The following is a 23395-nucleotide window of genomic DNA, read 5'->3' on the forward strand; positions in this document are numbered from 1 at the left end:
CCCATGAGTACTGACGAGAAATTACTTGTTCTCTCCCCTCCTCACAGATTTTGAGACAACTCCAGCAGCTGTTTTTTGGCCTTCAATTGTTATAGACAGATCATTCACAGAGGGCACAGTGTCATGCTGAGGACTTGTGCCACTGTGTGGGGAGGTGTTTAGGGTGGTCACTTCTTGCTTGCCTGTGCCGTAGGCCATTCCCATTCTGTCTGAATCATACCCAGTTAAGTCTTGCCTGCGAAGGACCCAAACTAATCTTAAAGCCCTTCAGGAACCTCGAGGACTCCCAGCCACCTGACCTCTTAGAGCCCTGACCTCATCTTACGATCACTTAGACACTGGAAGGACTTTGCGTTCAGAGTGACATCAGCTCCTATTCCAAACTCATCACGCTGTACTGCTTGTTGGGGTCCTCTCTGTCCGAGGAGCAGCATCTGGTCTAGTAATGGCACTCAATGAGTATATGTGGCTGAATAAGTGAATAAATGGATGAATGAATTCTTTAAGAAGCGAGCATTTTGTATACCATTCCAGTTGAAGTAGTTGGCTTCCTGCCATAGTGAAAAGCAGAATCAAGACTGAAACTCAGTTGTCTCTCTTTTTTAATTAGTTCTATGTAAGATTTAAGAACTAGAGTAGCCACAGCACTGCCCTGCCTGGTCTAAAAATTTTCTCCATTTAAAAACTACCCGAGTTATAGGACTTCCCTGGTGGCACAGTGGTTAAGAATCTGCCTGCCAATGCAGGGGATGTGGGTTCAAGCCCTGGTTCAGGAAGATCCCACATGCCGCGGAGCAACTAAGCCCGTGCACCACAACTACTGAGCCCACGTGCCGTAACTACTGAAGCCCGTGCACCTAGAGCCCATGCTCTGCAACAAGAAAAGCCACCGCAATGAGAAAACCGCGGACCACAACGAAGAGTAGCCCACGCTCGCCACAACTAGAGAAAGCCCGCATGCAGCAACAAAGACCCAACACAGCCAAATAAATAAAAATAATTTTTAAAAAATAGTCATTTAAAAAAAAAAAAAACCTACCTGAGTCATAAAATTATCCCACTGGCCACCTTTTAGGTAAGGGGGTGAGGTGGGGAGAGAACCCCTCAAGCAAGGCATGTTAAGTTGGTTCTCATTGAAGAGCCATTACCCTTCCTACCCTGTCCACTGGCCAAACGACCATCAATTATCTGTCTTTGTATCTCTTTTGCAGAGAGGAATACCTTTTTAGAATGCTGTATTTTAAATTTTTATCCAAACAGCATATTAGGTGTTAATAATAATAGTAGCAGCTAATATTGTGGTTAGACTTTTCCAGCAACAAGATCTTTGCTATGTGTTATTTTAAGTGAGTTTTGCATGAACTGAGACTTGGTATGCATTGTAACTCTGGAGTCATAAGGTCATACAGACCCTAAGTGGTGGTACTGCCATTGAGACCCATGTGCTCTAACTCCAAGTCCAAATTTGTTTTCTCCATAACATGATTTGTCTCAATATTAGTCAAGACAGTGGAAGAGATATGCTTGAAATTGGCTGAAAGGTGTTTTTTTTTTTAAATCTGAAGGAAATGGCCTAATTTTCTTAACAGACTTATAATTTCTTTCTAATGCTTGTCCCTCTGTGATAAAAAGAAAGGAAGTCAAATGGAGGAATTGCATCCAACTGTATATCAAATAGTTCTGAAAGTCTGCCTGGTGGTGAGGATAATGAGGAATGGTGGGCCATCCAGGAGCCCATCATTATGTGTGAAGTGTAGGCTCAGAAATAGTTACGCAGTGTTCAGTCTTTATGGAATACCTACTCATCTCCCAGGCTCTGTGGTAGGCCCTGGAGTCATGGTGGTCACTAGTCCTGGGTGGTGAGTACTGTCTGAGAGAGGAGTAGGCGGTGTGACAAACTGAATCTTGAACAAAGAGCAGAACTTCCCCTGGGATTGAAAGGTAGCTTCTAACACCATCTGGAAGGCTACCATTCTCCCTTATCTACTCAAATCCTGTCCTTTGTTTAAGGCTGAGCTTATATCTCACCCTCAGCCTAATGTTATTCCCAACTGACTCTACCCAAAGTTCTGTCTTCATTCTGTGGGTACTTCTGGTCCTCTTGTCATTGCATCTGCTTTTTTCTATAACTTCTTTATTAGCTCATAGGGGAGTCCTCTCTCTGGGTGTGGGTCATATGTGTGTTGTGAGCATTTCAGCCCATGTATGCAGGTCCAACCCTGTTCCATCTCATTTTTTTCTTGTGAAGCTCTCAGCACAGTATCTTGTACCTTATAAGTGACTGACCAATTATCAGCCTGCTCCGTTGCTTTCACCATAGCCCTGGATCTGATTCATCCTGTGTCTATGAGTTACTTGTGCCTCGATAGTTATTTCTACAACTTAAGGTAGTTGTGTTGAAAGTAGGGGGAGCTTCCAGAGAAGGTTGTGAAAATAACTCAATTGAAGGATGGACTTGCCTGGGGAGCTTCCTGTCTCATACAATGGAGGGGATGTTCTTACAAGGAAGAGAGCCATTCAGTTTCATCAAGATTAGAGTAATTGATAGTGGTCTTGTGTTATAGTTGAATTTATTTAAATTCCTGAAAAAATAGTGTATACTATAACTAAAGGCAAAAAAAAAATCAAACTCAAAAAATACAATTTTACCACTCCAATAAAACACTTACATAGTCTCTTCCATATTTTCCTGTAAGAATCCAAAATTCTACATATCTTCAATCGCAGTATCCTACAACGAGAAGCATTTTCCACATTGCAGTCTAGTTCGTTGGATGGTATTCTAGCAAGACCAGGGACCCTGAAGGTAGATATACCCAGGTTAGAGTCCTCCCTGTCATTTACTATTTTTGTGACCTTAGGCAGAATAAACCCATATATTATACATATGCCTTTGCATACACCAGTAGCTACATCTGTGCCTACGTTTACATGTTCATGAACAAAACATGTATTACTACGTATATTGACTGTGCTGTTAGTCATTTGTGTCAAAGTTGTACTAATTTCTTGTATTTAGGAAAATGGGACTAATTGAAATATGAATTGAACCATAATTAGCCTGGCTAAATGTATTAGTTTGCTAAGGCTGCCATAACAAACAACCCCCAATTAGGTGGCTTAATCAGCAGAAATTGACCGTCTCACACTTCTGGCGGCTAGAAGTCCAAGATCAAGGTGTCCTTCCGAGGGCTAGAAGGGGAGGATCTGTTCCAGGCCCCTCTCCCCCCTTGGCTTGTAGATGCCTGTCTTCTTATGTCTCTTCACATCAGCTTTCCTCTATCCATGTCTCTGTGTCCAAATTTCCCCTTTTTATAGGGATACCAATCATTTTGGATTAGGGTCTGCCCTAATGATCTCCTTTTACCCTGATTATCTATATAAATGCCCCATCTCCAAATAAGGGCACATTCGGAGATTCTTGGGGTTAGGACGTCAACATATGAGTTTCAGGAGCCGGGGGGCAGGGGGGACACAATTCAACCTATAACATTCTCTTAGGTGTTTTTGTTGGAGGACAAGATGAGTATCAATTTTATAAGCCATTACTGATAGGTGACAAAATTTTGTAGCATAATTCCTGTAGATGAGGCACTCACACCTTCAAAGTCAGGAAATTCTTCAGTCCTGCCATTTCTTTGGAGATCCTTATCCTTTGTTTCCCTCTGTCTTGACCCGTCTCTGTATTTTCTTCTGTTATTTTTCCATCTTTAGCTTAAGTTTTGTATTTGTTCTCGAAATCGTTTTTCAAGTAGTTTAGGTTATTGAGACTGATAATATGACACTATCTTAAAATAATAATTTAAAATACTATGCTATACTCACCCACACTGTCAAGAGTTCATCATTTCATGTCATAGCCCTGGGGACATGTTTATTTCTTCCCAGTGCTCCTGATGAAGTAATATTTTTGTACACAGACTTAAATTTGATTTGGTTTTGTCATTTAGAAATGTACATCTTATCCATCACTCACTGATGAAATTGGCAGGACTTTTGATTTGGCTTTATTTTATTAAGTGTAGGAAAATGGTACTCCATCCGAGCCCTTCAGTTTAGTTAATATCTCTCTTGTAATTCTGGTTCGATCTACTGGGCAGTTCTTGAAACTTGCGCTTACAGAAAGCAGAGCATTGATATTTATCGGGCACATCCATGCTATTTTCTTTGGTAAAGTCTAGTCTCATCCTTTTTTCTGTCTGTCATTTCCACTGTTTGCAATATATTTTAAAATTTATGTTAAGTATTTATCTTTCCTCTGCCTCTTTTCTGTAAATCTGGTTTACTGCCCATGCCAGATGTTTTTCCCCCATTCATGCCTTTTGTCAACTTGTTTGATAGGGTCCTTTGCAGCCTGAGTCCTTGATAGCAGACTCATTCTGTGGGGTAGATTGAACTATAAAATCTAATAGATTGATTACTGGTTTTTCTAGTTGCTAATGCATATTCATTTAGCTAACCTATAAATCAAACTGCTGATGTCTGTACATTCAGATTTTTTCTTCTTGCCTTAACATCTTCGGGGTTGCTCTTTAAAAATACTGATGGTTCCTTAAAAAAAAAAAATCTAGCTTAAGAAAATCTGAAATAAAGAACAAGAGTTTTTAACTAGAAAAATCCTCTCATGGGCTTATTTATAATAGTAAAAACAAGTAGCTGATGTACACAAAAAGGAAGATAGAGCAAAGTAAATTATGATGCCTTGCATTGCTGTGTTATGCATCTATTTAAAACAGTGTTTCTAAAAAGTTTGCAGTATTGTGGAAAATGATTATTGTGTTCTTAGAATGGAGGAAAGCATCAGGATGCAGAATTCTATACAATGTGTCATCTCAACCTACTTAAAATTATACATAAACAACACAAAGGAGATGTGCCAGAACATTAGCAGTGCTTATTATCCTTGAGTGAGGTGAGGCCAGACAAAAGGCCGGATTCTGGTAGGTCTGGGTTTAAACCTCCCCTTACACCTGTGTGTGCCTGTTGCTTAGGAGACACAGCCTCTTCAGCCTGATTATCCAGAGCAAACAGGACTCTCTCATTGACTCATTAAGTCAAGTGCTTATTAGTTCAGTGTATGACGTGTAATAATGCAACCGGTGAAAGTTTGTTAGTAAAAAACAATACGCATCTCACCCATTTTACCACTCTCCTAAGCCAAGCACTACGTTTATGTTTCCATGTTTCTTTCTGTTTTAAAAGCACACAGTTGGAGGCACAGCCCCCAGTGCAGTGGCCTCTGTCAAGCCATGTAACCACTGTGTCCTGGTTGCCTTCACTGGTGAAGCCTAAACTCCTTAGCATGGGGTTATGGTGAAGATTCAGTGACTACAAAAAGGGCTTAGAACCAGTGCCAGACACATAATCGCTTATATGTTCCCTGCTTTTCTTTTTGATTTAAGAAATTTAAAAACTAAATGTAGTTAAGGAATTCAGGAGATTGGGAAAGTTATAGCAAAGATTTATGTATCTTGTAGAAAGCTGGACTCGATGATGTCTAAGTCTGAGATTTGGGATACCACAGGCTATGTTAAGTGTAACTGAAACACTGCAAGTTTTAGATATAAAATGAGGGTGATCTTGGAATGAGTAGCCATGGAAAATGAAGATACTTTGGAAAATCTAATCTCATGAGTAATTTCTAGGATTGGCACTCTGATAATATGTTAATGGACTTTAAATCTCCAGAAATGTAAGTTTTAGTCACATCCCTTGGTTTGTTTCCATTCTCCACATAAGTGCCAGATTTTTAGGTCTGGGCTCTAACAGAAATGCACTTCTGATTTATGGTTAATGGATTAACATAGAGAAACAGCAAGAATATGGTTTTAATACTTTCTGTTTTCTTCAGAATCCGCCCTTGCCAAAACCATGCACTATTACCTTTTTGAGTGATGGATGAAGCTGGGGGTTTGTAGCCTGGAATTCAGCCGTCTGAGGTCAGCAGTGAAAAACCCTTTCAGTGAAAGAAAATGGAGCCAGGAAGTGGGAGATTTCTTCAGTTTCTTAAGTGAAACCAAGCATGATGGTTTGCCTTGTCACCTCACCACTGAAGTCCACATTGGCAGCTAGCCTTCAGTCAGGTGTGTGCTGTTTTAGCATTAAATTAGGCACAAGCATGAGGAAGGTGACCTGAGGGGGAACGTGTGTGCAGTTCTTTTCACGCATTTTCCCAGGTTCAGTCTGGAGCACACTGAATATATTTTTCCCATATCATTGTAGAACAAAGCTCTCTTTTTTTTCCAAGTAAAAGCTAGTCTATCTGTACCCATCCCAGGAGTGTGTGCCTTTAGTGATAAAGCTTGTGTTTATCAGCATCAGCAGTAGCCTAAAGAATCTTTCTTAGGATTTTACAGGCTTGTCACCAAGGGTCAGAAGAAATTATGGCATGCGTTTATACCCAGTTAGCCAAATGAATGGTGAATAATTCACAGTTCTCATGGTCTTGACCTTCACTTTTGTTTTTCTTCTGTTTTTCTTCTTAGACCTGACCTTTTATTTCTCTCTCTCTTTTTTTTTTTTGTAAACAGCCTCAAATCATTTGAATGAGTTAGGGTATAAGAGAATTCACAATCAGAGTTAAGAGCCTTCTTCCTTCCTTGTCAGAGGAAGGAAGTAGCAGGACTGAAAGGTAACATGCAAAAGGGACTAAGACATGTGGATGATTTATTCAGCTGTCTCAGCAAGCATAGGCAAACAGTGGGATTGCTGGAAAGCCAGCACTGCCTTCTTAGTAGTCTGATGGGAAACAGCAGTATATGCCACACACAGGCCAGGGATTCACCTATGCTCCCAGATCCTCTGTCTTTGTCTGTGAAATGGGGGTGCAAAACAAAACCTATTTTCCTTTGTAACCTGTTGAGCACATCAAGTAAAAAGACACCTGTGAAAGTGCCATGAAACTGTTCCGTGCCAAGTGGACACGAGGCATAGCATCTCGTGGTTGTCTCAGTGGGGACTTCCCCCTGGGAAGGCTGCAGATGAGTGTTCTGAGAGCCTAGGAGACGAGAGGGTTTCTGCCAGCTGGGGTGATTGGAAAGACTCGTTTCTCAAAGCAAAGCTTGATGCTGGTGAGTAACCAGGAAGAATGGAGAAGCATGGTGGTGCATTTCAGACAGATGTATGCCATACAGGGGAAAATAATTGAGTTATGCAGGGATTGAAAATATATTTGTTCGTTAACATGGAGAGTTCTTATAGTGTGAGATGGGAAATGGGTGAATGGGGGGCCCAGACCCTTGAGCTAAGCAGTTTGAGCCTGATTACCCATATATTTCAAAATGCTGTATGTATTAAAAATTGGCTCTAAGCAAATTATAACGCTATAAACACATAGGTGTCTGCTCCCCTTCCTTTTAGCGGGTCTTCCTATGCTTCTCTGCTCGTTGCCCTTTTTCAGCAGTGCCAGGTTCTGGATTGGTGTGCACTAAACTATCCCTCCCACCTCAGAATTTCTTGGTAATTCGGAATCATCTTTAGTAAAGGACAGCTCTCAGCTCCTTTGCTTGAAAGGTTCTAAAACTTAACTTTCTAAGACAGTGATGAATGCAAATGCCTGCTTTTACAGCAAAATTTAACTGGACACAAATCATTACGACCAACTATGTACTTAGCAATGGAGTTTCAGGTGCCAGTGCCAGGAGCCGGCTGGGGACGGGAGGGTAAGTTGGAGGTATCCTCGGAGGGCTCTAATCACACCACACCTATAACCAACCCTGTTCATTGTGGCAACGTGGGAAGGTCTGGTTGTGGTTTGCTACCAGTGTGACCTTGAGAAGATCAGTTGATCTCAAGATTATAGTTTTCTTCATCTGAACATGGAAAACAATCTCAAAGGTTTTTTCCCATCATTCTGTATTCACCGTTGTATGCACGCTTTGGTCCTCTTGGTGACTTGCACCTCCGTACATGCATTAAACATACTTAGCCCTTCTCTCTGGCAGGTACTTGATGGTGAGCGATACACATGGTCCCTGCTCTCAGAGAGCTTCCAGTTATTCCCACCTGGTGTGGATTTGGTTCTTTTTTGTTTCTCATTTGCCAAAATAAGGAACTTCATCTTGTGAGCCGTGAGGTTTAGTCTCTGTGGTCAGTGTAAATGGTTGCGGATGAGTAGAAATAGTGGGGTCTGCTGGATGTTTGCTCTCTGTTCATCCTTGAGTCATGATGTGAGTGTGAATAATTCCTAACGACTAATTTAGAAAAAAAAATTGGTGTACGTCTTTCCATGATGTGCATATTAATTCCACAACCATTTATTAATCATCTACTTGTGGTGGGCACTGTGCTATGGCCTTGAGATTCAAGCGTGGCCGAAATGATATAGTCCTTGCTCTCAGAGGACAGTGGGGGAAATGGACCTCTCGTGGCAAATGTATTCCTGACACTGTGTTGTGTATATATCTTAATGCTGGTGTAATGGGGACAGGCAAGCATACAAAGTGATAGCCCTGTGGGTTGGGGGCGTTGGCAAAGCAGCCCTGGGTGCCAACCACTGGGCTAGAATTTTTGTTGACTTGCCTGGCCTGCTAAGTTCACACCTGTGGGTGGTTAATCATTTGTCCTATGCTCCTTGACCACCTGACTTTTTTTTTTTTTTTTTGTGGTACACGGGCCTCTCACTGTTGTGGCCTCTCCCGTTGCAGAGCACAGGCTCTGGACATGCAGGCTCAGCGGCCATGACTCACAGGCCCAGCCGCTGCGCGGCATATGGGATCTTCCCGGACCAGGGCACGAACCCGTGTCCCCTGCATTGGCAGGCAGACTCTCAACCACTGCGCCACCAGGGAAGCCCCCACCTGACTTTTTAATGACAGTTATTTCTAGTTGAGGTGTTCAGAGTCAAACAGCGATCCTGGCTTCCCGTGCCTCCCTGAAGGAGGACTAAAGAGATGTTCTTAAGTGACTGTTCTCTCTTGTTTCCTGGTCTTTTTCTAAGTGGGCTGTTGGGCGCATGGAAAAAAAATCACGTCAGCTGTGTTTTCTTACTGTTTTCTCCAAGCCTCGTAGCCGGAGCTCTCACAAGTTGTTGATGTGGGAGACCAGGGGAGCCTCTCCAATCAGACCCTCACCTCTACACTCTCACTAGCAGGAAGAGATGTGAGGGCCCAGTGGGGAGATAAGGTGATTAAGGCTGGAGATGAGCCCCAGATGGGACCCTCAGCCTCCTCTCCTCCTGGCCCCTCCTTGAATTAGACACCTAGTTCTCAATTAATGGTTGACCTGACTTACCTTCCTAGAAGATGACGGACACCTGTGGAGACCTGTACTGAGGCTGGGCTCAGTACATGGAGTCTGAATGTTCAAGGCGAGCCCTAAGGTACTGGAGCACGGACAGCCCAGGAGAGCGAGATGGAGTGTGAGACCCTCCGGGGCTTAGATTTCAAGGCATCTCTGGGTAGCCGTGGCCCAGTTACAATGGGTTCTTACTTGTCAGATGGGCTTTCCCCCCTCCTCCCTTTCAGAGGAGCAGGTAAGGGGTGGAGAAACGGGGAAGCTCTTTCCGGGGCATTTCTTTGCGAGCAGAATCGTTCACAGGAGATAGAAACACAGATGAATAATAGCTTCTATATAGGCCCCCATTTTATGCCGACATTCAGTTATGTGATGCATGCTGTTACCAAACAGAGCTGTATTTTGCCTGCTGAGAGAGGAACAGACCTACAGAAGGGGTCAGGCACAGCCATCGTAATTGGGTTCAGCAGTCTTCCAATGGGTCAGAATGGAGTCAGCGGCTGGAGGGAGAGGTTGGGATTGGTGGGTAGCTCTTACTCTCCTGCAGATCCAGGGCCCCACTGAGGCTTGGTGGCCTGTCGCTGTGGTCCTGCCAGCTGAGTGCCACTCTTCTGCTGTACAGCAGAGTATGCAGAACCAATGACACCTCACATGGGTTACTCCTGGGCAGAGGACATTGACAAGCCCTAGGGCAGGGGCATATTGTGATGCCAGCCCTGCCCCAGAGGGGGAGGTGTTTTTTCCTTTGGCCTCCTGGATTGAGGGAATTCAACTAACATGCAAGAGCGACAGCTAGGAGTACTAGGAGTTACCTGATCCACAAAAACGTTCCACTTCAGGGCTCATCCTTAGCTAGTTCTGCATCTAGAAAAATCACGTTGTATGATGTGAATAAGGATGAACACAGGAACTGTGTAGTGAAAAGGGTTACTAGAAGGTGAGCTCCAACTAGGCAGGAATCTTGTCTGTTGTTGCTTCCCGAATGCCCGTAATAGTATCTAGTATATGATAGATGCAGAATAAATAATAAAATGAATTTTGCAGCTCAGGTGGTGGCTGAACACAGTATGCTGTTTTCAGTGTTTGTCCAACCGCCATGACTAATAACTAATAACAACAAACCCTGAGCCTGTACTTTCTTTGTGCCTTTGACATGTATGAACTTCTTTAGTCCTCTAACAATCTTTGAGGTCGATTTATTATCGTCTCCTATTTTAGAGAGGAGTAGACTGAGGCAGATGGCACTTAAGTGACCAGCCTAGGGTGGCAGCTGGTAAGGCAGGGGTGGGGTTGGAACACCATGGCCCTCACCAGGGCAGAGAGCCAAGGGGTGGTTGCTCATCTTGACCACCATTGCTTTTGGAGAGGAGGAGGTCTTGGCTGAGTTGGGCTTGTTTGTCCCAGTGTGGACTGGGGTGAGCCTGCAGCCTGCATCGCTGCCATCATACTGGGCTGTTTACAGCTCCCTGGGACTAAAAAGTGTTTACTTTGAAAGGAGAGAATGTCTGGGTTTCATCACTGGTGAAACTATTGGCTCATCTTCCACAATGGATGGCACAGAAGGGTTTCTGTCTCGGTCCAGGTGACCTTCACACATACAATCAGGGCCAAAATGGTCAGAGTGAGAAGAGATTATGCAAAGGAATGTAATGGATGGTTTATGCCTCTACACCCTGTCTTTTTTTTTTTTGCCATGCCACGCAGCCTGCAGGATCTTAGCTCCCTGACCAGGGATCGAACCCAAGCCAACAGGATTGAAAGTGTGGAGTCCTAACCACTGGACTGCCAGGGAATTCCTGTACCCTATCTTTTAGCAAAAAATGAACAGGGACTTAAAGTCCAACTAGATAGACATTTAACTTGGGGCAGAAGAAGAACAAGGATAGGATCATAAAATAGAGGCGAATTAGACACTAACAGTACTGTGAGAAACGGCATACATGTTCGGCCCTCAGCCTTCAAACCAGCCAAACCAGAAGAGGAAGCCTGGTCAGCTCTCCTAGGCTCCCAGCCTGGAGGGACAGGAATTAGCAGGAGGGGTGAGGTTACAGGAAAGTGGACATCAAGGGTCAGTTGTAGTCAGGGTCAGTGCTGCGCTGACCTGAAAACATCACAGCGGAGAGAGGGGAAAAGTCAAGTTTTATCATGGCGTGTTGTCAGAGCTGCATGATTTTCTTAAGGCTTGAATGGATCTATAGTGAGACTTCTCACGGGCGTTGAATACACGCTCAGCTTTCGCTGGCATCTCTAGGTTGCTTTATGCTTTAATCCTACCTCCTTTCTGCCGCAAGTCAGGACACTTTATTCCAACAAATGTCTGTTCTGCACGTCTCTCATTGTGTCGAGAGGAGGGCTAGAAACAGCTCATTGCCGTGCTCCCCGTGGGATGGTGATTCAATCGCCATCCACTTTGGATTCAGACCTCACTGAGGTTTTTCTGTGTGGGGGGTCCTCTTGCGTGATAGTAGGAAAAGTACCTTGGCTTTATACATAATTTTGTCGTTTATAAAGCATTTTTATGTGCATAATTTGCATTTTTTAAAACATTCCCGTGCAGGAAATTGTCGGTCCTGTTTCATGCTTTCATACTTGGGAACACTGAGTCATAATAAAACAGAGAGCCAAGAGTAAGTAGAAGAAATTGGAGCCTTTTCGTTTTTGACGACCGTGCAGAGCTCGTTCAGAGTGACTGATGTGGATTTTTTGTCTTTTTGCGTAACGTGTTCCCGTGTAGTGAAACTGATGCTTTTCGCAGTGGTTGTTTTGAGATGGTAGACCGCGAAATAAATCTCTGGTGTCCCTTATTCCGTTCAACATCTGCCCTGAGCTAAGGATAGTGGCCTCCATTGTGAGATGTCAGGATAAGGAGAATAGGGGAGGAGCTGGCCAAGCAGCACGTGCCTGCTGGGAGGCTCCTTTCATGGGAGTTGGTGGCTTCCTGCTCTCTGAAAAGCAGAGAGAGAAGGTCCAAGGCATCGACAGGCTGGGACTGAACCTGGACCACACACTCCTAGTCCAGCGCCCTTTGCTTGAACCAAGACTCACCCTCTCCTCCCCCCTCCTCTCACACACACGGGCAGCGGCGTTGTGTGGCGAGGCACCTGCCTCCAGCAAGGACACTTAGCTGTCCTGGGCCTGCCCCCAAGGGCCGTAATAAGGGGAAACCAGGTCTGTATAGATGCTGGCTAGAAAGGGAGGTTGCAGCATCCATGTGGTGAATTGTTTCTGGATAAAAAGCCTTCAAAGCGTAAATCAGAGCTACCGCCTGTTCCGACCCCCTTCCATCAGGCCTCTGTACTTGTTGGGCCAGCCCCCCTCCTCACTTGTCTCGTAGACCTGCTGCTCTGGCCTTACCCCTGCTCTTTTCCCAGCTGCCAGAGACCTCCAAGCAGCCAGATTCCGCTGTCCTGTCTCAGCACCCCTCTTCCTGAACTGTGATTAGCATTTGACACACGTGATCTCTCCCTCCTGCTTGAGGCACTTTCCCTCTGGTCCCACCCTCTCTCCATGTTCCTCCCTCCCCTACCACTAGGTCTCTTTGCGGGTTCCTTCTTGTCCTGATTCTAGAACATTGTTCCAGGACCCAGACCTCAGGTCTCTTCCCTCTCGTGCTCACTCCCTAGATGATCTTTCTAGCCCCAAAGACTTGAACATGGCGACACTCCCACACCCCGCAGCGTATCTCCAGTTTTGTGTTTGACTCTGCTCCACCTCTCGCTGAACACATCCCAGAGGAATTCCTTAGCAACTTTTCACCCCAGACCTGTGCCTCCAGCAGCTTCCTCCCCCTCAGTCAATGGCTTCTTCATTTTTCCAGTTGTTTTGGATAGACATGTTCCTTCCCTGTCATACTTTCCTGCTTCTCTTCTTGTCTTCCGCTTCCCCATGTTCTGGGCTTCTTTCCCGTGTTGCTCATTGATTCTGCACCCTCTGTCCTGCAGCCCCCCGTTCCTCAATTTGCCCGTGTCTCCTCGCTCCCCTCTGTGTCTTCTACTTCCGTCTGAGCTCCCCCGTGTGGTCTGTCCTGCTGCGCATTTCTGCTCTCGGCCCCGTGTCGTGGCTCTGCCTTTCCCGGCGATTGAGTCTTTCTCTGGTTGGCTACAGGGACCATTCATTTGCTCTTCAGAAAGTCCAGTTACTAGCCTGGGAAGGGACGCTTTCATGCAGGGATACTTATACTGGACTACTTCCTATTCTCAGGGGATGGAAGATACTAACCATTTCACTCTCTCTGCTGTGTTGTGTAAACAGCACCCATGATGTCATCGAGTTTCCCACCGACTGTTATCACCAGCTATGCTCATGGATCTCACCATTTCAGGAAACCCCACAGTTGTCACCAGCTGCAGGGGAAAAACTAACCCATGGAGTGATTTACACCCCAGCAAATTTGTCAGTTTATCCCTAGAGTTTATATTTGTATTTTTATTGAAGTATAGTTGATTTACGATATTTTAGTTTTAGCTATACAGCATAGTGATTCAGTATTTTTGCAGGTGATACTCCATTGTAGGTTATGGCTGTAGGTTATAGGTTATAAGATAATGGCTGTAATTCCCCGTGCTACACAGTATATCGTTGTTGGTTGTTTATTTTGTACATAATAGTTTGTATCTGTTAGTCTCATACCCCTAATTTGTCCCTCCCCCTTTGGTAATCACAAGTTTGTTTTCTTTATATGTGAGTCTGATTCTGTTTTGCATATACATTCATTTGTATTATTTTTTAGATTCTACGTATAAGTGATACCGTACAGTTTGATTTCTTCAAATTGGAGAGTTGGTTGGTTAAATATGCCTATTAAAAAGAGTTGGGTAGAGCATTTTACAGGCATACCTTGTTTCATTGCACTTTGCTTTACTGTGCTTTGCAGCGACTGTGTTTTTTTGTTTTTTGTTTTTTAACAAATTGAAGGTTTGTGGCAACCCTGACTCAGACGAGTCTATCAGTATCGCCATCTTTCCAACAGCATTTGCTCACTTCATGTCTCTGTGACCCGTTTTGGTAGCCCTTGCAATATTTGAAACTTCTTCATTATTATATTTGTGATGTTACTATTGTAATTGTTTTGGGGAGCCCTGAACCACACCTGTACATGAGACAGGAAACTTAACTGACAAATATGTGTTCTGACTTCTGCACTGACCAGCCGTTCCCACATCTCTCTCCCTCTCCTCAGGCCTCTCTATTCCCTGAGAAACAACAGTATTGAAATTAAGCCAATTAATAAACCAACGGTGTCCTCTTAAGTGGTCAAGTAAGTGGAAGAGTCACACGTTTCTCACTTTAAGTCAAAGCTAGAAATGATTTAGTTAGTGAGGAAGCCAAGACAGGCTGAAAGCTAGACCTCATGCCCCCAACAGTCAAGTTGTGAATGCAGAGGAAAAGTTCTGGAAGGAAATCAAAAATGCTATAGAGAAATCCTTTGTGAAAGGAAGAGTCGATCAATACGGCACAAGACGTTGCTGTCTTAAGTAATGGCCACAGCCACCCCCATTTTTAACCACTACTACCCTGGTCAGTCAGCATGGCCCTCCACCAGCAAAACCGTTACGCCTTGCTGATCGCTCAGAGGATGGTTAGCATTTTTTAGCAATAAAGTATATTCTGATAGTGTATATGTATTTGGTATTTTTTAGACATCATGGTATTGCACACTTAATAGACCATAGTATGGTGTAAACATGACTTTTATATGCACCGGGAAACCCAAAAATTCGTGCGACTCACTCCATTTCGATATGCACTTTATCGTGGTGGTCTGGAACCAAACCCACGACATCCCCGAGGGATGCCTACGTATGTGGCTTTACAAGACCTCAATCTTGTAGATGGAAAATCATCAGATATTTTGAACAACTCAATCTAGTCACTGCCCAGGCTGTAGTAAATTAATTCTGTTTAGGGCAGATTGTCAGTGAATACTGCTATTGTTTGTGGAGAAGTGTATCTTGACATTTCTCAAATAAGAAATATTTTCATGTTTTCATGGGCCAGATTTATGTGGAAGCTAAGCAGAGGTCAGAATGACTTTACAGTTGGACAGCGTAAATGGTTGCTGCATGAGAGTGTGTACACACCTTGCCCATGGATACCAGAGCATCTGTTGAAAACTGTCCTCTGTATCCAAGTGACTGTAGTCGCTGGATGTTAGGAAGCCAGTGGTTAGTGAGGCTTGCTGAGAAGCAACGCCTTAGAGGCTCCCACCCCTGGTCAGCCTGCTGCCTTCTCTGCCTGTGGCCACCTGATTGCTTCTTAGCACTTGCATTCCCAGAGGGAGCTGTGGTCCTGGTTTACTACGTGTAGATTCTCTAATAAAAGACGAGAAAGGAGTGTGAGATTGAAACTCCTGGGGATTTGTTATCCATGCAGCTCTAGGATTCTAGTAAGCTACTCACTGTGAAGTGCCTTATTTTGGTTTCCAGGATGACAGTGAGCTGGGTAGGTCTGTGTTGGCTTCTCAGGTGCAGGGAAGATGCCTCCCTCTTGTGTCCAAGGCGTGCATTGATATAGAGGCTGGCCTGAGTTGGGGGGTAAGTTTCTGGCCAAGGAATGGAGCAGGTAGTTGAAATCACCCAGAAGCCACCAACTCAGAAAATGCATTAAATGACTGGACTTAAAATGTAAAAAGAAGCCTTTTACAAAATAATTCAAACCCAGCCTAAGCACCTATCTATTTTTAAAGCCATTGAACTGGATAAGAAGCAAAATATCCCAGGCGTTTGTCTGAATGAAAGAACAACTAAATTGGCATTTTCTTCACTTTGAGACCCCTGAGGAGTCTGAAGCTGCCTGGCACACCGGGTGTTTAAGATAAGCCGCTCTGGCCTCATTAGTGATGGCTGTGCCTTGGCCTGGCACTGAGGTCCCCTCAGGATTCAGTTCTTCTGTGAATTATGAAGGGCAGATAGCAGCGTATGGCTCCTTGATTGCAAGGAAACGGAAGCAGAGTGGCCAGTTGGCTGTCTCCTGGCGATGGGGCTGGGCCTCCAAGCCAGGTCTTCTGGTACAAGATGTGGTGGAGTTTGGCTGTGAGAAGCACCCCAGAGGGCAGAGGTGCCTCTTCCCTGTGCCCAGGAGCTGCTGGGGAGGGAGCCCCGCAACTGAGGGTGCTGACAGCCATCGTCAGGAGACAGCAGTGGGTGCCCAGGACACTCGGCCTCTCACCTGGAGGACACTCACCTGGGAAATGCCACTCTCCCTGGGGAAACCCCAAGTAGGGAGCAGCCTTGAGGAAGGAGCCTTGGTGAACTCCTGTGGTTCCCTCCTTCCAAGGGGCTCTCCTTGCCACCCTATGATAATGGTAACTCCACGACTGCTGATGTCCTATTCTCAAATTTTCAAAAGTTATTTTTTAACTTGTGTTTTTATCCGGAGCCTTCTCTTTAATTGCCATTTTATCTTCTTTCGATTTTTAAAGCTGATTCAGACTCTAACGTTTTTTTTCTACTGGACAGTTATCACGAACATCACGGTTTGTTCGTTTGTGTTCCCCAGACATTCTAAGTGAGAGTCCTCAAGTCATCTGGAAAAATGGTGGCCCTGTCCTTAAAGATCTGTGTCCGCCACTGCAACGTGGTGAAGACCATGCAGTTTGAACCATCGACGGCGGTGTACGACGCATGTCGAGTCATTCGGGAACGGGTACCCGAGGCACAAACTGGCCAAGGTAGGCCATTCGTTATTTACTGGCTGCTTGAAATGTGTTTGTATGTTTTTCCCTTAATAGTTAAGGAAACGGAGGCTCTGAGTGGTACACAGGTGTGTATGTTTCAAATGAAATGTCTTCTTATCCTGGACATTACTTGCCTCCTGTGTGAGACTTGTAACGACAATGATCACAGCTGCCAGCGAGCCATCCTCATTGTCATGACCCTTCCATACATCAGCATTGCGCTCTGCTTACAAGTCACTTTTTGTTATAAAGCCCCATAGAGTACAGATGAAGCTGCTCTGACAGTTACCGCTTTTGTATATCCTGAGCGCTGTTTCGCATGCCTGAAAACTTTCCACTGCTAGCAGCCTGAAGAAGACTGGAACAGCCATCAGGACCCAGGGCAAGCCTTATATTTCAAGTACTTTGCAGGGGCTTTATCATCTTTGTCTTAAACCTTAAAAAAAATATTTCTGATACGTGTTGTGTTTAATGTTTGGTTGAACCACTGACCACTGTTAATCTGAGTTTAAACAAGAGTCATTCATACAATTTTATTTTCCGTTTCCCTTTGTCTTCTCTCTGCATTTCCTTCTTTTATTTAGTATTTAATGCTTGAGAAATTGGGGTTACTCCTAAATTAATAAGCCTTTAGTGTGAAAATGGAATAAAACTTTCCTTAAAAAATTGGAATCATAAAAATCAAACGTTCAAAGATAGCATTGTTAGGCCTGGGTCTTCTTGAAAAGATCTGTTACTCACAAAAGCACGAATCTTTTGGTCCAAAAGCAATATCTATATTATTCAAAACACTGTTATTTCTAGATTACCCAAAAATCAGAATAAAGTTTGCCCACATTCCCAACCTTACTCAAGATCTGGTTGTCCAGTCATATCTGGTGTTTTTACTTTTCTGTTACTGTTTATTCCCAGATTTTTAAAACTTTGTTTGGGTTGGATTGCTGTAAAACTCTGGTGAAGATACAAACCTTTATAGATCTTGAAATTGTTTTTCTAAGAAACAACAGGAGCTCTGGCCCTCATCTGGGTCTCTGAGGTTTCCTTGAATCACATTTAGGAAGAAAGAAGTCTTGAGACAGGAAACGATACTGCTTTCCTCCTTCCTCCACCCGCTTATACTTCCTGGGTCGGATTAAAGGATTTCTGTGAAGAACACAGGGTTTAACTCTCCAACTGTACTCATAATTTGGTGGCATGGGGAGCAGCGACTTCGTCTCACACGGAACTCTTCCTTTTATTTTGTAGTGCTGTGTGGGGGTGATGGAGGGATTATTCCAAGTGTCAAGGCTCCATCGGCCCCTCTTTGCTTAAGCGGCCTTGGCTTGAGTGATTATGTGCATAGTTTCTCCACAGCTGTCTTACCATTCTTCCTGGGTTCTTGGCCTGGCTTTTACAGCATGTGATAGGGAACAAAGCCCAATTCAGTTAGAAGGAAATTTGGACCGCTTTGTTCTCGGCATTTCCCTAAATTTTAGACACGACTGCTGCCCACTTGTTTTAAGAAACATGACCCCTGTATGTGGGTGTTGGTTTTGCAGCTCAGCTCTCATTCCTCCCCATCTGCTTTAGTCCCAGCGGCTGCCCATGTTGTCAGAATGAAGTATTTCTCTAGTGAAGGAGAACCCCTTGCCAAGTCAGCAGACTCAAGAGCCTGGAAGTCAGTGATGGCGTCATCATCACTTTGTTTTTTATTTTTCTTTCTGTTTTCCCTCCAGCTTCTGACTATGGGCTGTTTCTCTCAGATGAAGACCCCAGGAAAGGAATTTGGCTGGAAGCAGGCAGAACACTGGATTACTACATGTTGCGAAATGGGGTATGCTGTTGATCTTTTTTTTATTTTTTTCATCACTTTGTCCCTAGGCCTTCCATAGAAGCTAACATGATTATGCTTCAAAGAAAAAGAGAGATTCAACAACTATTTTGATTCAAGGGCACTTTATTCTTTTTTTTTTTTTTTGCGGTACGTGGGCCTCTCAGTGTTGCGGCCTCTCCCGTTGCGGAGCACAGGCTCCGGACGCGCAGGCTCAGTGGCCATGGCTCACGGGCCCAGCCGCTTCGCGGCATGTGGGATCTTCCCGGACCGGGGCACGAACCCGTGTCCCCTGCATCGGCAGGCGGACTCTCAACCACTGCACCACCAGGGAAGCACACAAGGGCACTTTATTAATAGTTTTGATGTAATATACTTCGTAAAGGCCGTCCAGGTTAGTGATAGAAAATATCAGAAGTCCAAATTCTTGAAACTCCACAAAGTAATTAAAGCAGCATGAGGTAATGATTTTAAGCTGTTTCTACATACCATTGTTGGACTTGGTAGTTAGAAACATAGCATCTTCCTGTAAGTATGTAGGAAGTATCCTGGTGACTGGTGATAGAAAGTAAGCATAGAGAGAGAACAAAAATATAATCCTAAAGGTAGCCAGAAATTAAATATTAATCAGTGTTTTGCTTTTATAAAAAGTTCACATTAGATATGAGTTTAATAACAGTAACAATAAAAAATTGTGTTATGGAAGTAGGAAAAAAATAATGAATAAAAAAGTGTTAACAGGGAACTATATTCAGTATCTTGTAACAGCCTATAATGGAAAATAATCTAATATATATATATATATATATATATATATATATATATAAAAACACTGAATCACTTTGCTGTACACCTGAAACTAACACAATATTAGCTTAACCCCTGAAATATATCGGGTTTTGGTTTACGGAATAGACACATCGGATTGGTGAGTACTCCATAAGCAGGAGCAAAGTATGAGTTGCCATTAATTTTCCCTCCCATAGTTCTCTTTTTAAGAAGTGTAGTAAAAGGAGAGTCTCTTATTTAGACATAACTCTCAAACTTATTACGCCTGTTTGGTCTTGCCATTATTGGCAGAAAACCACTTTTACTGTGATACACCACTACTGTGAAGAATTATGGGGGTATTACTTATGTCCTTCATGACATATATATTAAAAATTGCTTATAACTATGTAAGAGGTCATTGAAGAAACACACTACAAACTTTTTAAAAAACAAGTAGGAATTTTCCTCTGCTAATTCTCATTACAGCAGACCGTTCTCAGCCTTTCAGGAGGACATATGCTACTTTCACTTTACAGAGGTTAGTTTTCAGTAACTCTGAACTATAAGTAGGACTTTTTGAGGTGCAATTTTACTATCAGAGTTTAAAGAAAACTTTATGAAAGCAGTTTATCACACTGGAGATTCTGTATTAGTGGCCAAAATCTCATGAAAACTTAGAAGGAGGAAATCAGAGGGTGCTCGGGAAAAGTCATTTTTTAAAGAAAAGTGTCCAAGTTTATTACCTCATTTCCCACGCAGTGTGAGATGTTTGTATGATTTTGCTGTAGGATATTTTGGAATATAAAAAAAAACAGAGACCTCAGAAAATTCGGATGCTGGATGGATCTGTGAAAACAGTGATGGTGGATGATTCCAAGACTGTTGGGGAGCTCCTGGTTACTATTTGCAGCAGGATAGGTAAGGGTACACATGCAGAGCTTCTGGATTTTGTTTTGTTTTTAATAATATGCCTCTTCTTTTTTTCCACCCCCTTTGGGTATCTAGGCAATTTTGAATATATTGTAACACATTGACTTTGGCCCAGTCCCAAGAGAGTGTGTTCATTTTCCTGATTTGCAAACCCACTCACTGGTGTTGTCAACACTTGAACTTCTCACTGAGTCACAAGTGAGAGCTTTTATTTCAAAAACAATAGGAGTTTTCAATTGAAAGTAATGTTTCAAAACCATATAATTCAGTCTCCTGCCCACGGCTGTGATTCTGTGTCAGCATCACTGATACCCAGGATCTCTCCTGAAGACTCGTGGGGACAGCCTGTACAATTCTTAGGCATCTTTTTTCCTCCTAGCTTCTGTTAGTCTCCTCAGAACAAGTCTGTCTCTCCTTTCTATGTGAAGCCTCTTGAATACCTTCAGAAAGTGGCCTTGCCTGTCTTAGTTTCCTCATCATGTAAAGGAAGCCCAGCTCCTTCAGACACTGCTTGCTTGACATTGTCTTGCCTTCCTCTGTATGATCTCTACTTTGTTCTTATTACTCAAAACTTAGTCAGGAGACTTGAATGTGACATTTGAGTGTGACTTAACTAGCCAAAGATCCTCCTTTGTGGCCAGTTCCTTGATGTGTGCTCCCTGGGTGACCCTGACCTTCATCTTGGCAAGGCTTCTTTCCTATCTTTTGCCCCCAGGGACTCCTTGGAGTATTATAGGCCCCAGGATGAAAGGAGTTGATAGCAATGTAATCACTGACCATTATAATAACCTAATTGATAATTTTAGGAATTACAAACTATGAAGAATACTCTTTAATCCAAGAAACAATTGAAGAAAAGAAAGAAGAAGGAACGGGTACATTAAAAAAAGACAGGACGCTGTTACGAGACGAGAGGAAGATGGAGAAGTTGAAGGCCAAGCTTCACACGGATGATGACCGTGAGTGTCTGAAGAGGAGGTGTAATGCGGGCACATGGTCAGCCAAGCCTCACTCCTCTCCCATCGTCTGTATGACCCAGGACAGGAGTGTGTGGTTGTGCCTTTGTTTTATTTCATCTACAAACATGTTGGCCTGTGTCACTAAAAGATATAGACCCTTAAGGGAAAAAAAAAAAAGGGATGATAATACCATTTCATATCTCAAAAGTAATCTCTTAAGGTGAAATATACACATTGTGTTCCCATCTTCTCCATTGCTGTCTAAAGAATTTTTTTGTAACAGTTTGTTTAAATGAAGGTCCAAATAAGATTGGATGATAGGTTGTTTAACTCTTTTAGTCTCAAGAGTTTCCCTCCATCTGTTTTATTTTTGCCTTATAATTTTTGAGGGGAAGAAATCAGATTGTTACTTGTATAGAAGTTTCTACATCCTGGATTTTGTTAGATGACCTGTGGTGTCATGTAACATGTTCATCTGTCCCTTTTAATTCCTGAGATCTGGAGGCTTGATCAGATGTGTGTGTGTGTGTGTGTGTATGTGTATGTATGTATGTGTGTTTAAAAATAAAGACTCCTATGTGGTGTTGTGTACTTCCATTAGGAAGTTGAATTTGGTTGTTTCCTTTTTTGTGGTGTTAACAGCCATTGATGATCATTACTTAGATCCATTATTTCCTTAGGGGTTATGAAACAGTAATATAATTCTATCGTAGGAAGGTCCTTTTCTACGGCTACAGAGCTAATAATATACAGAAAAGCCAGTATATATACCCCATGTGTCCCCCAGACCTGTGCTTTGTGCACCTGACCGCCTGACACCACCCCACCCCCAAGGATCTTACTTCATGCACATTTCACTCAGACCGTCCCAGCCTCTTCCCTTCACTGTTCTTTCTCTCAGTGCTGCATTGGGAAGATGTCATCCTTGGCATTAGGTTTATTGATCTTCCGTGGGGTTTTCATTTCCTCTGACCCTTTCTCCATTCTCTCTTTCTCTCTCGCCTCATTTGATTTACAGTCGCATACTTCTTTCCAAATGAGACCTTAGTAGACAAATCCTGAGGATTTTTATACTGTGCATGTTGCTCTTCCAGGTACTGTGGGAGATGAAGTCCATCCAACACATTCCCTGTGCCAAAGTTGAGCCTTCTAATAAATACTTGCTCACAATGTGTGTGTTAGGCCCGGGGAGGAGCGTAGGAATGAGAGCTGTGGGAAGTGCAGAGGAGTGATCCATCCCTTTGCACCTAGGTATCAGGGAAGTGTTTTCTAAATGAGTGAGATGCCAGGTGTGCCATGGGCAAGGTTCTACCCTCCCCGACCCCTTAGTGGCCTGTCCTCTCCTTGCCCCAATTACTTTCATTTTCCTCCTCTTTTCTACTTAAGATCAGAGGTAGTAACTCATTATGCTTAGAGTTTATAAATTATTTCACCTGATCAGACTAAAGACCAGCCTTGACTTAAAAGGAAATGCAAACTTGACTGTCTTGGCATAAAGCACTGTTTTCCTTATCCCACCACCCCAAGGAAGGCACATGGATTCATTCTGGGGCTTTACTAAGTGAGGAATCGCTGCGGATTTCTCCCTCATTTGCTTTTTCATGTGTCATGTGGTACATGTGCAGTTACTTTGCAAAGTTAAAAAGCTCAGATCTAATCTAAGAAGTAACTATAACTGGATATCAGCATCCTAGAAATCCACGTCTGCATCACACTGCTGTTTGGGTTAATCCCCTTGAACTAAGAGGAAGAATCGACACAGTTCTTTCATATGTCATCTTGTGTTGCAGTAAATTGGCTGGATCACAGCCGAACGTTCAGAGAACAAGGAGTAGATGAAAATGAAACGTTGCTGCTTAGACGGAAGTTCTTTTACTCTGATCAGAATGTGGACTCGAGAGACCCCGTGCAGCTGAACTTGCTCTATGTTCAGGTACAGTATTGAATACTCAGACGCTGAGGTTGGTGAGCTTTCCAGAAGCTCTGGCTGTGGCTCGTGGTGGGCAGGAGCTGGGC

At 43.5% G+C, this 23395-nt stretch overlaps 1 protein-coding gene across 3 annotated transcripts in view; it reads left to right on the plus strand.

Moving 5' to 3' along the window:
- The window catches only part of TLN2 (talin 2), a 450475-nt gene that overhangs the window by 234040 nt on the left and 193040 nt on the right, over positions 1–23395 (plus strand). For all 3 annotated transcript variants that reach the window (XM_082647306.1, XM_082647308.1, XM_082647307.1), the window contains 5 exons: positions 16732–16903; positions 18625–18722; positions 20279–20408; positions 21227–21379; positions 23170–23312. In XM_082647306.1, coding sequence (XP_082503432.1) covers positions 16768–16903; positions 18625–18722; positions 20279–20408; positions 21227–21379; positions 23170–23312 — 660 coding nt within the window. In that variant the 5' untranslated portion in view covers positions 16732–16767. The remainder of the gene's footprint in view (positions 1–16731; positions 16904–18624; positions 18723–20278; positions 20409–21226; positions 21380–23169; positions 23313–23395) is intronic.

This window comes from Grampus griseus (assembly GCF_964374135.1).
Source record: "Grampus griseus genome assembly, chromosome: 2".
Taxonomy (NCBI): Eukaryota; Metazoa; Chordata; class Mammalia; order Artiodactyla; family Delphinidae; genus Grampus; species Grampus griseus.